The 14512-nt window shown below is 45.3% G+C and overlaps 1 protein-coding gene across 2 annotated transcripts in view; it reads left to right on the top strand.

Moving 5' to 3' along the window:
- Nucleotides 1-11062: 11062 nt before the first annotated feature.
- LOC128345541 (procathepsin L-like) overlaps nt 11063-14512 on the top strand; it is a 28484-nt gene continuing 25034 nt past the window's right edge. The window contains exons 1-2 of one of the 2 annotated variants that reach the window (XM_053297623.1): nt 11063-11208; nt 13841-13977. In XM_053297623.1, the coding sequence (XP_053153598.1) occupies nt 11205-11208; nt 13841-13977 (141 nt within the window). In that variant the 5' untranslated portion in view covers nt 11063-11204. Of the gene's footprint in view, nt 11209-12703; nt 12779-13840; nt 13978-14512 lie in introns of those variants that run through there. The other variant, XM_053297625.1, reaches the window with a different exon arrangement.

Below are 14512 nucleotides of genomic sequence, written 5' to 3'. Positions count from 1 at the left end.
GGCTTTACAAAACAGCACTTCCATTCCAAAGGGAGGAGGGAAACGCAGCCCTTACCAAGCCCTGTGTGGTTACCAGTGGAGCCATCACTTTGTGTCATCCAAACAGAAAGAGCCGCATCAGCTGCTGGTGCCTCCCACTGCATAAGAGAAAGAGGATGGATGCATTTGCGATGCGTGTGTGCGTTCCCCAGGCTCTTACTGTTCAGCTCTAATGTGAGAAATATCGGAGGGCGGCCGTGGCAGTGGGGCAGCCCCCCAGATCACCGAGAGGCCCCCCAGGAGACAGGAGGCCTCTGCTTGTGGGCCCCTTGTGGCCCCCCTGACCCTCTGGGCCCAGGGGCATTTGCCTTCCCTTGTCCAATGGACCCTACGCCTATGCTGGTAAAGAACAGCTTGAATTAGTTGGGTTTTTTTGCTGCTTTCTGAACGTAGTTCCCGGTCATAGGTTCCCAATCATAGTGCACCACTCTAACCATGACGCCTTATTGCCTCTCACGTGTTCAACTGAATGGGTTACTGACTAAGAAATTCAGACTCCCATCTTAGCTGTGGCATTGCTGGAGAACCATGATTTCTGCCAATTGAGTTTATTAATCTTGTTGATTTCAATGTCTTGTTAAGTGACACTACAATCCTATCTTCACTTACCTTGGAGTAAGTCCCAGTGACCACTATGGGACTTACTTCCAAGTAGACACATATAGGATTGCACTGCATTATAAAAATGAGACATTAAAAAAAAACAACCACCTAGATATTCTCAAAGGGGTGATCATGACGGAGTTTAATTATGAAAAGTGGGGGCTGCCGGTCTGAGCAAGGCCCAGTGAACAATCTTTCAAGTACCGAGCAATGCCTCTATTGTTTGGGGAGGAAAAAATCCTGCAGGACCTAGGGTGGGCTGCTTACCCATTTTTAAGGAGATCTTGCCTCCCCCTCCCCCCCAAAAAAGTATACAAGGAAGGGTGCAATGATCCTCCCACAATGGGCATCTCTCCCTTCCCTACATCCCAAGCAGAAGCAGCCATCCCCAAATAGTTCCCCCGCTATTCCTTGCTTACCCCTTCAGCACCTTCACACACCTTGGGGACCAGTCACAGCTAGTTAGGAACTGGCATTGTGGTCTCCCCAACAAGTCTTTTTCACAACACTGCACTTCGCACTCACTCCTGTGCATGGACACAGGTGCGGCTGTGAAGATTTTACACATGCTTAGCAACTATGGTGGGCATGCTTCGATTCATACAAAGCAGATTGAGTTCTTACTTGAGAGAAGACGTGAACAGGCACTCAACAACTGGTGCTCAGTTTGTATCCAGAGGAAAACACATACATTCCTTCACAAGGGGCACTGAAGAGAGACAGATCGGGCTACTAAATAGCTGGTATTGATCACCTTTGTCATGCAGTGTTTCAGGCGCTTGCAATGACTTTGGAACTGCAAATTAACAAATTACTTTTGGGGCCTCTAGGCCACAGAAAGTCCAGACATTTAGGGACTTCTGTTCTGTCTCTTGACAAAATGTGAGTTTGTTTATAAACTTGGTTATAACATTAAATAGATTATCCCAGTCACTTGTGGAGTGGATGGCCACACTCACATGTAACGTAGAACCGCGGGTCCAATTGAGTCAATTGTAGTCAGCGAGACTACAGAAGGCAGGGGAGCTGGCTGTGCAGGCTTCCTTCTTGATAGAAGCACAGCCTACACAGCCAATCACACCGGAGTTGAGGAGAAGCTTCCAGGGGAAGCAGTTCCGAATTCGGATGTACCACAGGCTGCCTGGAACTTTGGGTTCCAGCGATAAAACACACTTGGAGTTCCAATTCTGCACCCTCGGTTTTGTCACCACAATGGACTCCAATTCCGTGCATTTGGATGTAACGTTCACGGAACTGCAGGCAGTTTCAACTGCGGTTCCGCTTTCTCCCCACGCCCCCTCTACCAGGTTATGGTGATGATAACACAACAGACCCATAAGATAGGCTAGTTAGAATGATTATCTGCAGTAGTTCAGCTTAAAAAAAACAAAAAACAAAAAAACAAAACCCCCCCACCAAAGTCAACTGTTTAGTTTTTGGTTACAGCAATCTTCATAACAGTCCGCAACATGAGATTTTTATCAAGAAAGCAGAAGATTTTGATAAAGCTAAAGCATGAGCAACTGTCCTGATACTTTTTGACATAGATTATCTAACATAAAGTCCACTTTTTGAACAACTGACTAATTTTCTTTATTCGATAACGGCATAGGAAGACATGTTCAAGGCAGTGCCCTATTTAGCCCTAGGACAGTGTCCGTCCAGTGGCTGTTGGTGTCTGTGTGTCTTTTTGGACTGCGAGTCCTTTGGGGACAGGGAACTAGGAACTATTTTATGATTTTCCTTATATTCTTTGTCTAAGTAAACCAGCTTGCTTGCCTTATTGCTCATTCCTTCCCCCTGCACTTTCTACCTTCTGCACTTTGCTCCATTTTGGTTGCAAAGCCTGTTGGTGGAAGAACATGGGGAACGGAGTGAGAATTAGAGTGATAAAGTAACATCCCCAAAAGGCAGAGTACAAATGAAGAAATCACTCAATAAAATCCAACCCCAGCAAAATCTGAATTAAAAAATGACAAAAACCAGTTGAACTCCTGGAGCTTTTCCAAACGGCAACTGAATGCAGCTTTGCTACACTTAAGCTTAAGGGCGGGGTGGGGTGTTCATACGAGGGAACCGTTTACAGAGACATCAGGACGGCAACAGAAGCTGCCCTCCACACAGCCAATGGCATTATTCAGCTTTGCTCCCGATGACTCACAGTTACTGTGCATTATATGTGATCTTGAAAAGTAGCATGTTGGTGCAGTGCTGAAAACAGCTAAAATTTAGGCACTTCCTGCCACAGTAAAAATGCCCATCTAGGTAAGCTCCTGGAGTCATAAATTAACAATGTATTATTCTTTCCCTTCCTAAGTCATACTCAAACCCACCTCTCTCTCACTGCCAAGTTTCAAAATCAATTTGCGGAGCTGCTTTCTAACTCATATACCTACTACCTCCTTCGTTTCTAGTTATCATGGCGGAATGCAACCTGTCTGTCTAACTCTTAACATACGGTGGCCCTATATCTGATGAAGTTTTATAGAATCAAAGAACTTAATTGGAAGGTTAGTGCAGAATGCAACAGCCAGGCTGGTCTCTGGAGTTGCCCGAAGAGATCATTTTGCACCCATTTTAAAAGAGCTACACTTGCTGTGAATCTATTTCCGGGTGAAATACAAAGTGCTGGTCATTACCTATAAAGCCCTAAATTGCTTGGGTCCAAGGTATTTAAGAGAACGCCTTCTTCATCATCAACCCCACTGCTTATTCAGATCATCTGGGGAGGTCTGGTTGCGTTTGCCACTAGCTCGGTTTGTGGTGACTCAAAACCGGGCCTCTTCTAGAGTTGTTCTGGGACTCTGGAACATGCTTCCTAATGAAATTAGAGTTTCCCCTTCTCTGAATGTTTCTTAAAAGGACCTGAAAACATACCTATTTAATCAGGCTTTTAGTTTAAGCTTCGGATTTTAGTGTTTTTATTTGTATTTTTAAATTGTTTTACTGTTTTAATTTTATTTTTGATTATGCACCATACAGGGACTTTTTTGTATGGATCAGTATAGAACTGTAATTAATTAATTAAAGATGGACCTTGGAGGTCTGCCAACCCAAACTCCTTCTCAAGGCAGGAATTACAGAGGAAGCAAAGGGAGAGGCAGACGGTAGAGGACAGGAGGAGAATGACCCTAATAGAAGCCATCAGGGTTAGGTTAAAGTGAATTGGTTAGCAGCAAAGTCTATGATAAGTGTGTGTCCCCAAGGAAGCCTCATGGTCATGATGTTCATCTTCACCAGCTTCTCTCTCAAATGGTTCTATGGAGGGCTTCTTCCTCTCCATGTGAGGAAATACTGCATGGATCACTTGGTTATGGACATTGTCCCATGAGCCCAACTTCACCCAGAAGTGACTAAAGGGGCTTCAGCTTGAGTCGGATGAGCTCAGCTCTGGAAAATGTTTCCAGTGAGAGAATGTGGTGCAAAGTGGACATTCTGTGGGTGACAATACAAGGCCTGAAAGGAAATGTGCTACTGAGGACATGCTATTGCCCTCCGGAACAAAACGCTGACAGTGACTGGGAGTTGCAGGAGGAAATCAAGGAGGTGTCCAGGAGAGGCAGGGCTGTAATCATGGGTGACTTCAATTACCCACACATAGACTGGGGAAATTCACAGTCAGGTAATGAAAAAGAGGTCAAGTTTCTAGATACGCTGAATGACTGTGCCCTAGAACAGTTGGTCTTGGAACCAACCAGAGAGAAGACATCCTTGGACTTAATCCTGACTGGCACCCAGGACCTGGTGTGGGATGTCATTGTCATCTAGGGGTGTGCATTTTGGAATTTTCTTGTTTCGATTTGTATCTGAATGGAAACACCCCCGTTTTGTTTTGTACCCAAATTTTCTGAATCCGAATCAGCCCTGTTTTGTAGCCCAATTTTCCGAATCCAAATCCGAATTGATTTGGATTTTTAAAAAGGGTCCCAGGGCAAAAAGAGTGGGTGGTGGTGGTAGTGTCCAATGGGTGGAAGCTACCACCCAAATTTCAAAGGAATTAGGCAAAGGGCTGATTTTTTGTGAATTTTTAAAGTCTACACATCTTTAAGAATTTCCCCATAGGGAATAATGGGGATTGCAGCAAATGTATAGCTTCAAATCAAGGGGAAAGGGATGACCCAGAGCGGAGTGTGGTGGGTGGTAGTGCCCAATGGGGGCAAGGAAACTTCCAGAATTATCTCAAAAGAATTAGGAACATAGGAACCTGCCATATACTGAGTCAGACCATTGGTCTATCTAGCTCAGTATTGTCTTCACAGACTGGCAGCGGCTTCTCCAAGGTTGCAGGCAGGAATCTCTCTCAGCCCTATCTTGGAGAAGCCAGAGAGGGAACTTGAAACCTTCTGCTCTTTCCAGAGTGGCTTCATCCCCTGAGGGGAATATTTTGCAGTGCTCACACATCAAGTCTCCCATTCATATGCAACCAGGGCAGATCCTGCTTAGCTATGGAGACAAGTCATGCTCAACCACAAGACCAGTTCTCTTCTCCATTGGGCAAAGGGCTGATCTTTTGTGAATTGTTGAAGTTTACGTGTGTTTTAAGATTTCTCCCTTAGGGAATAATGGAGGTTTCAGCAGCCCCATAATTCCACTTGGGGGGCACTGGGGTTTCCCAGAGCGAGGGGTTGTGTAGTGCACATAGGGTGCCAATCACCTCCATACCCACAAGCCCTTGGGGTACTGGGTTTTGTGTTTCTGAGGTGTTCATTGTAGATTCTCTGGTAGCATATGAGATTTTCAGTGAAAAACAAGAATCCACTCTCATATGCTACCAGAGAATCTACACTCAGAACACCACAGAAACAACAGAACCCAGCACCCCATGGGTTAGCAACCCTTCCCCTGGCCAATGTGGGGTCAGTTAAGAGTGGGAAGAAACAAAAGAGCCAATGGGGAATAAGGAGGGAATTGTCAGCAGCTCAGCCCATGATTTAGGTCACCGATCAGAAGGCTGGAAGGGTGGAAATTCAAAGAGATGTCAAACCCAAAATGGAGACTGACTCAGAGATCACCACAAAATGGAGGACCGAAACAACAAAATGATTTGGAGCTGAAACAGGGACGTTTTGTTTTGTATACAAAACTATTGGATCTGGAAAATGGGTGTTTTGTTTTGTCTACAAAACACCCGAAACAGGCTGTTTTGGGTACAAAACGTTTTGTATCCGAAACGTTTCGCACATCCCTATTGTCATCTACCTTTTAGGAAACAGTGACCATAGTGCCATCAAATTCAGCATAAATGTGGGGAGAGAATCACCAAGGAAGTCTAACACAGACACTTTGAATTTCAGAAGAGGAAACTTCTCCAAAATGAGGAGTATGGTGAAAAGAAAGCTGAAAGGGAAAATCAGGAGAGTCACTTCACTCCAGAATGCATGGAGTTTACTCAAAACCACAATACTAGAAGCCCAGATAGATTGTATACCCAAAAGGAGGAAAGGTACCACTAAGTCCAGGAGGATGCCAGCACTGCTAACAGGTAAAGTCAAGGAAGCTATAAAAGGGAAGAAGACTTCCTTCAGAAATTGGAAGGCCTGCCCAAATGAGGAGAACAGAAAGGAACACAAACTCGGGCAAAGAAATGCAAGGTGACAATAAGGGAGGCAAAAAGAGAGTTCGAGGAACATTTAGCTAAAAGCATCAAGGGGAATAACGGAAACTTCTTTAAATACATCATAAGCAGGAAACCTGCCAGGGAGGTGGTTGGACCTTTGGATGATGAGGGAGTGAAAGGGATTAATAAGGAGGATATGGAGGTTGCAGAGAAGCTAAATGAGTTCTTTGTGTCCGTCTTCATGGCAGAGGATACTGAGCACATACCTGTTCCTGAACCAGGCTTTTCGGGGATGGCGGCTAAAGAACTGAGCCAGATAGAAGTGACAAGAGTTGATGTTCTAAACTGTCTGGAAAAACTGAAAACTAACAAATCACCAGGGCTGGATGGCATCCATTCAAGAGTCCTCAAAGAACTCAAATGTGAAACTGCCGACCTCCTTGCTAAAATATTCCTAAAACAGGGGAATTTTTTTTATTTTATTTAAATATTTTAAAATAAGTTAACATATAACTTATTCCTGCAATCAGGCTCTGTACTGGAGGACTGGAAAGTAGCCAATGTAACACTGATTTTCAAAAAGGGATCCAGGGGCAATCTGGGAAATCACAGGCTGGTTAGCTTAAGATCCGTTCCAGGCAAATTGATGGAAACATGCTCAAGGATAAAATTGTAAAGCACCTAGAAGAACAGGCCTTGCTGAGAGAGAACCAGCATGGCTTCTGCAAAGGGAAATCTTGCCTCACGGACCTTTTGGAGTTCTTTGAGAGTGTCAACAAGTGTGTGGATCAAAGTGATCCAGTTGACATAGTATACCTGGACTTCCAAAAAGCTTTTGACAAAGTTCCTCATCAAAGACTCCAGAGAAAACTTAGCAGTCATGGGATAAGGGGACAAGTACATGTGTGGATTGCTAACTGGTTGAAGGACAGGAAACAGAGGGTAGGTATAAATGGAGAGTTTTCACAATGGAGGGAAGTAAGAAGTGGGGTCCTCCAGGGATCTGTACTGGGACCAGTGCTTTTTAATTTATTCATAAATGATCTAGAAGTAGGGGTAAGCAGCGAGGTGGCCAAATTTGCAGATGATATGAAACTCTTTCAGGTAGCAAAATCCAAAACGGATTGTGAAGAGCTCCAAAAAGATCTCTCCAAACTAGTGGAGTGGGTGACAAAATGGCAAATGCAGTTCAGTGTTGGCAAGTGTAAGGTGATGCACATTGGGATGAAAAACCCCAGCTTCAAATATACGTTGATGGGATCTGAGCTGTCGGTGACTGATCTAGAGAGGGATCTTGGGGTCGTAGTGGACAGCTTGTTCAAAGTGTCAATCCAATGTGCGACTGCTGTGAAAAAGGCCAATTCCATGCTAAGGATCATTAGGAAGGGGACTGAAAATAAAACAGCTAATATTATAATGCCCTTATACAAAATGCTGGTGAGGCCACACTTAGAGTACTGTGTACAATTCTGGTCATCACATCTAAAAAAGGACATTGTAGATCTGGAAAAGGTGCAGAAGAGGGCAACCAAGATGATCAGGGACCTAGAGCACCTTTCTTATGAGGCAAGGCTACAACACCTGGGGCTATTTAGTTTAGAAAAAAAGACAACTGTGGGGAGACATGATAGAGGTCTATAAAATCATGCAGGCTGTGGTAAAGTGGATAGAGAGAAATTCTTCTCCCTCTCCCATAACACTAAAACCAGGGGTCTTCCTTTGAAATTGACTGCCAGGAAATTTAGGACCAGCAAATGGAAGTACCTTTTCACACAATGCATAATCAACTTGTGGAATTCTGTGCCACAAGATGTGGTGACAGCCGCCAACCTGGATGGCGTTAAGAATGGTTTGGATAACTTCATAGAGGAGAGGTCTATCAATGGCTACTAGTTGGAGGGCTAAAGGCCACCTCCATCCTTGTAGGCAGGATGCCTCTGAGTACCAGTTGCAGGGGAGTCACAGCAAGAGGGCATGCCCTCAACTCCTGCCTGTAGGCTTCCAGTGGCATCTGGTGGGCCACTGTGTGAAACAGTTGATTCTGAACACATGTAGCCTAACCCAGGCTGGACATCCCTAGCCTGGGTTAGGCTGCGCGTGAGAACAGCCTCTCTGTGTGCCTGAGAGAGGATTGAATTCTCTTGTTTTTCTCCCACTAGTCAGGAATGATTCAAGATGAAGAAAGCTCCAGTTAAAAGAACTGGCTACCTGAAATTGGACTGGATTTTAAAACCCAACATTGTTTTGTGTCTGAAGCTGCAGATACAGTAGTTTCCAGCAGCAGGAAAGTAGAAGGGGATTTCCCCATCTGGATCCAAATAAGAGACAGGACACATTGGATGGATTGAAACTAGGGCCACACTATTAAGCGATCTGCAGAAAATCAGCAATGGGGTAACATTTCTAAAGTAACTGCTTAAACCTGAGTGCAGGCAACTCATCCCCATAAATGACAAAGCCCTTAAAGAGAGCTGTGATCCCCTTGCTGGGCGAATCAGCCAGGCTTAGTGGTTGGCCGCAGTCATCTGACCGCTCACTTCCTCCTGACCACACAGTGTTTTGTGTCGAGGGAGGGTGCCACACACACTAACCCGAGCCCAAAGCTCTGCATGGGTGAGCCGAACAACTCCCCAAAGGTACAAACCCCCGAGGGGTCATTCCATGAAATCTCCTTTCACCATAATGGCTCCTCCAGCTGTGCACCATTAAAGCAAAATACCTTCTGCACTCATCTGCCACCTAAAGGGGGCACACCTCAGACGGTTTCTTTTGTCAGATAAGTGCATTGCTATGTGCTCTGTTAAGATAAGAGCAATGATGATTAAGATCTAGATGGGACATGATTGGTAGCCTCTCCAAACCATTGCCACTGAGATAATGATCACCAAGATAAAGGTCATCAGCCCTCTAAGGCGTGCACACGTGCATGTGCTCACAAGTTCTTTTTTATGTCTGCTCCGTTAATTTTAGATCCTGCTCAGGTTGAATCAGGAAAGCTCCACTCGGAATGCATGTAGCACTGAAAACATATTGATTCACCCAGGTTTTTAATTAGATTTATAGTTTTACTATTTTTAATACTCGGTTTTAAATGTTTTTAATGTGTTAAATGACTTCAATGGTTAGTTGATTTACTGTTTTAAATGATTTTAATTGTAAACCGCCTAGAGACGCAAGTTTTGGGCAGTATAGAAATATTTTAAATAAATAAATAAATAAATGTGTGCACACACTGCCTTGATACTGCTGCCCAGAACAAAACTCATTCCTCACACAGATGAAAAAAATTAGAACACTGGACTTGGCGTATTCACCCAATAATTCCATATTTATTTTTTATTATTTCATTTAACATATTTATATCCTGCTCCTCCAGTACAATACTGCTTCGGGCAGCTCACAGCAGTAGAAGTAATATTAAATTTAAAACAGCAAAAGAAATAAAACATGGCATAGAATCAAATAAATTAAGACAAGCCCAATTAAAATTAAAAACCCAGCCCAAAAAGTCCATCAATTTAAAATTAAGATTTTAAAAGGCTCTCTAAACGGATGAGTTTTAAGATCTTTAAAAAAAAAAACCCCTCAGGAAGATCTTATACCCTGCGCAAGCCAATCCACTGGTCAAGATGCTGAATATCAGCGGCCCCAAAAAAGGAGCCAGAAGTAATGTGCTCCCGAAGCATTAAAATAAACTTGTATTTCTGCCTGGAGAAGAAGCTTGGATCTCCCGAAAGAGATACAGTCAACCAAAAATTCTAACTGCATTTCAAAATCTTCTCCAGTTCCCCTGGCGATGGGAACCTGATGATGAGGGGCCCTAAGTCCCTGTGTAGCATCACACAAGTGCCACAGAAAAGCCCTTCCTAGGGTGACCACCCTACAGGCAAAATTAAGATGACCAATGAACACCTGCCCTGAGTATCCCGAAGAGTGGCCTTCTGGGCGGCCAAGAGGGAACACAAGCTCTCTATCATGTCCTTAATCCCCCACCTGTCCCCCAGTAAAGAGTCCAGATAAGCAACCTTCTTGAATTGTTTGCATCAATCTGAGCTTGCTTGGATACCATTTTTGTAGAATGTTGAAACTCCTGCATGCCTGACATAGGAAGATAGGAAGCTGCCATTTACCGAGTCAGACAAATGGTCCATCTAGCTCAGTATTGTCTACTACACTGACGGAGAGCAGCTTCTCCAAGGTTTCAGGCAGGAGTCTCTCCCAGCCCTGCCTGGGCATTTTCCACACAGGGCTTTTAGCTTGCATCTCCTCCGGAACAGAGGGTGTGCATCCACATATCGGCCAGATGTACCCCGAAGTCCCTGCGAGCTATCGGGGAGCACTTCACACACAATTTCGGTTTTTCATGGCGCATTAGAGAGTAGCCACTCTTATATTCAGGGCCAAAAAAATCCACTTTTTGTGTCATTTGCAAGGGGCAACTTTGAACTTGCTGTAAAGCCTCGCGGTAAACTTGCGGAACAGCCTGCTGTGTGAAAAACACCCTGGAGATGGTGCCAGGGATTGAAACTAGGACCTTCTGCACACAAGGCAGATGCTCCAGCACTGAGCTACAGGCCCATCTCCAATGATTTCTGTGCCAGTCTCATTCTTGGCTTCAGGCCAGATAATGTATGCTGGAGCAAGCTTGTGAGACCGTTGAAATTAAGAAGTTGCATAGAAGCTGTTCTGTGAGGGTATCTACGTTAAGGGGAGATAAGGAACGCTTTACATTTGGATTGGACAGATATCAGACCAGCATGCAGCAGACAGGACTGATTAAGGGATCGGAAATGCCTTGGCATGTCCTGACCACTTGAATTGGATGTGGGGAGGGGGCAGAAGAAGACAGATGTTATCGCTCTGACCAGTCTGAACCATATATAAGGGACTCTTCAGTTTGCAAAGGAGAGGAACATCCCAACTGTCAGATGCACCAGCTGCTCGAGTGAAGAACAAATCCAGCGCTCCCACAAGCACGGCCTGTTAAGGAAGGCAGTGAGACATCATGGGTAAGATGAGCTTCACAACACAGTTAAATGAAGGAGTTAGTTGTCCAGGGAGGCACAATAGGAAGGGGTGCAGAAACAGCATCCAGCCCAGCCCCCCAGAGGGAAGGCAGTTGTGGGATCACGGCACAGGTACAATAACGAAGGAATCAATAAAAATGTAGGCTGTTGGAGCCACCAGGCAGACAGGTGGCCTTCCTCTCAAATCCTCACACCAAGTATTGTGTGTTGAGGTGCTAGCTGTATGCTTTAGCAAACTTAATTGTGTCTTGGCACAGCGGCTGCTCCTTCCCCACATCCAGCACTTGCTTGGCAGTGCCAGCCTCTGTAGGACTACTTTCTGTAAAGTGTAAAGTGTGCCGTCGAGTTGGTGTCGAATCCTGGCGCCCATAGAGCCATGTGGTCCATTTTGGTACAATACAGGAGGGGTTTACCATTGCTGTCTCCTATGCAGTATGAGATGATGCCTTTCAGCATCTTCCTATATAATGTCTTCTTTGCTATGAACCACACCGCCCATTGAGATCATCAGGAGAGGTTCGTCTTCAGTTGCCACCAGCTCGTCCGGTGCCTACTCAGGGACAGGCCTTCTCCATTGCTGCCCCGAGGCTTTGGAACACATTTCCTGCTAAAATAAGAGCCTCCCCATCTCTTACAACTTTTAAAAGGGCAGTCAAGAAGCATTTGTTCACCCAGGCTTTTAATTAGATATTGTTTTAATTGTGTTTTAACTTTTTAAATTTTAATTCTTGAAATATGTTAATTTGTTCATTGGTTGTTTTTATTGTCTTGTAAACCGCCCAGAGAGCTTGCAGTTTGAGTGGTATAAAAATATGCTAAATAAATAAACAAATTGCTGCTCCCCGGTATAGTACCAGTGGGGATTTGAACCAGCAACCTCTGGCCTGTGCCCCCCTAAAAAAGGATAATAGATAGATGCAGAAAAATATGTGTTTATTACAAAACCCCAACCCTTTTCAAGCTATGTGCTCGGGGGGGTGGGGGGTGGGAATCAAGAAATAACAGCATTCAAAATATACATGCCTTTGCATCAGCACTGGGATTTTGTAACAAACACATACTGTTCTGCACCTATCTACTATTTTATTTCTGGCTCAGATTTTGACGCTGCCCCCTTGTTTTCCCTGTGCTCCTTGCCTCTTTCTGTGCATGCTCTGTACATGCCTTGGCACAACTGATGCACACTCTGGCCTCATGTGCACATAACGTGGAACTGTGGGTCCAATGTGGACAAGAGATCAGGGTGGGGTGGGTAGCAAAACCAATGGTCCTGCAGTTCCGCTACACACTCCGCTCTCCTGTCCACATTCAGATGAAATGGACAGAAAGCTTTCTACAGTCAGGAAGACTGCAGAGAGGTGGGGTGACTGGCTGTACAGGCTTCCTTCTTGCACGAAGGACAGCCCACACAGCCAATCACAGCTGGAGAGAGGGAGTTCAGTTCCAGACAGCCCAGCCTGCAGTTCCACCTTCAGATGTACTGCAGGGCGGCTGGAAATCTTGGGTAACAGTGGTGAAACTCACTGCAACCAAGGTTTCAAATTGGAGTTTGGTGAGCAAAACTTCAGGCCGCTCTCCATTCAGGACGGGAGTTTCATGCATTTGGAGTTTCACACATTTGAAATTCCTGGAAGCATAGGCAGGCCAGCACGTATGCAGACTCAGATAATAGTCGCTCCGGACACTCCCTCCGGCCAACCAGTTGCCTGGTGAAGCCAGGTGGAAACTGGGCCCCCAGGAAGCCAACAATCTGCCTCTTCCGATGCCTTTGCAAAGGGGGTGACTCGGCTCAGGAGGGCAGTGTCTGAAGTCAAGGTCTCCCAGTGGCCTCCAGGAGTGGCCGAGGAGCACCACAGATGTGCTGTAGCAGTTTCCTGCACCGAGCAGGAAGCTGGACTGGAAGATCTCCAGGGTCCCTTCCAATTCTAACATTCTATGATCCTAGGAAGTATTTATTCTCTTCAAATACAAAAACCGGAGGGGAACCATTTATATCATTCTTTGTGCTCCTTGGAGGAAGACGGGTGCAAAACTGCAAATGTGCACATCAAAGACTTGGGCCCACCTATGGCAGCTGTTAGACAGCAGGACTGAAGGATAAAGCAAAGTACTTAAAAACAAACAAACAGGAATGTAAAATCTTCCCATGGAACTCCTTGCCACGGGATATCATGATAGGAACAAGTGAAATGAAATTTGAACAACAAATAGGCTTATATAGGACTTATGGAAAGGAACTATATTGGGTAGTATCCATGATGGCCTGCAATGTGTCCTTTTCCAGAGACAGACTAGTCTCCATTGAGTACTTTAGTCAAAGCAGAAAAGAGTAGTATTCTAGACCAGGGATTCTCAACATCGGGTCCCCAGATGTTATTGGGCTTCAGCTCCTATAATCCCCAGCCAAAGGCCACTGCATCTGGGAATTATGGGAGTTGAAGTCCAATAACATCTGGGGACCCAATGTTGAGAATCCCTGTTCTAGGCCATCATAGCTGGTCCACCATGAAGATGCTTTCTCCTTTCTCTATGTACCAAATACATCTAATATAGAAGAAAGGGGGAAACGCAACAGTAGAAACGTGCTAGCTAAAAATGTGCTTTTCCTTCTCAGGCAAAGGCATGCTCTTCATCTCGTTGGTGGCCATGACCTGGTTGGGCCTCCTGAGTACCTTTGCTGCTGTGCTGGATTCGTCCCTGGATGAGGCCTGGAATGAATGGAAGAGCACCCATGCTAAGTTCTACCCTGAGGTAAGCTTGCCCCAGTGTAACTGAGAGGTCTGCTACTTTGGTCTCTCAAATGTGTTGGCATCTTGAGCTTCTGAGTATATGCAGAGGGTCACTCTGGAGAACAAAGGGGCTTTTTAATCCACGTAAGGGGGAAGTGTGTCTGTAAGCATGCAGAATGCCTGCCGTTGGTGAAGAGAACTAAGCAAAATCAACTTAGGAATTGCCCTTCTGGATCAGAACATTTTGTGCCCAGTCCAGTATCCAGCTTCCAACAGTGGACAGCAGCCAGATGCATGTCCAGATTGTGAGGAGTAGTAATCCCCCTCCATTCTGTGCTGAATAGACCTCACTAAATACCGTGTCCCACTCTGGACACATTTTAAGAAGGATGTTGATAAACTGGACGGTGTTCAGAGGAGGGCAGCAAAGAGATCTAGAAAGGGAGTCATATGGGAAAAGAGCAGGGGCGTAACCGGGGGGGGGGCAGGCAGGGCACGTGCCCTGGGCGCCACTTGGTAGGGGGCGCCAAAAAGTGTCCACTGATCCCCTCCCTTCG

Source organism: Hemicordylus capensis, chromosome 2, assembly GCF_027244095.1.
Source record: "Hemicordylus capensis ecotype Gifberg chromosome 2, rHemCap1.1.pri, whole genome shotgun sequence".
In the NCBI taxonomy this organism is placed as follows: domain Eukaryota; kingdom Metazoa; phylum Chordata; class Lepidosauria; order Squamata; family Cordylidae; genus Hemicordylus; species Hemicordylus capensis.
The sequence above is the reverse complement of the archived record's forward strand: the minus strand, read 5'-3'. Positions and strand labels throughout refer to the sequence as shown.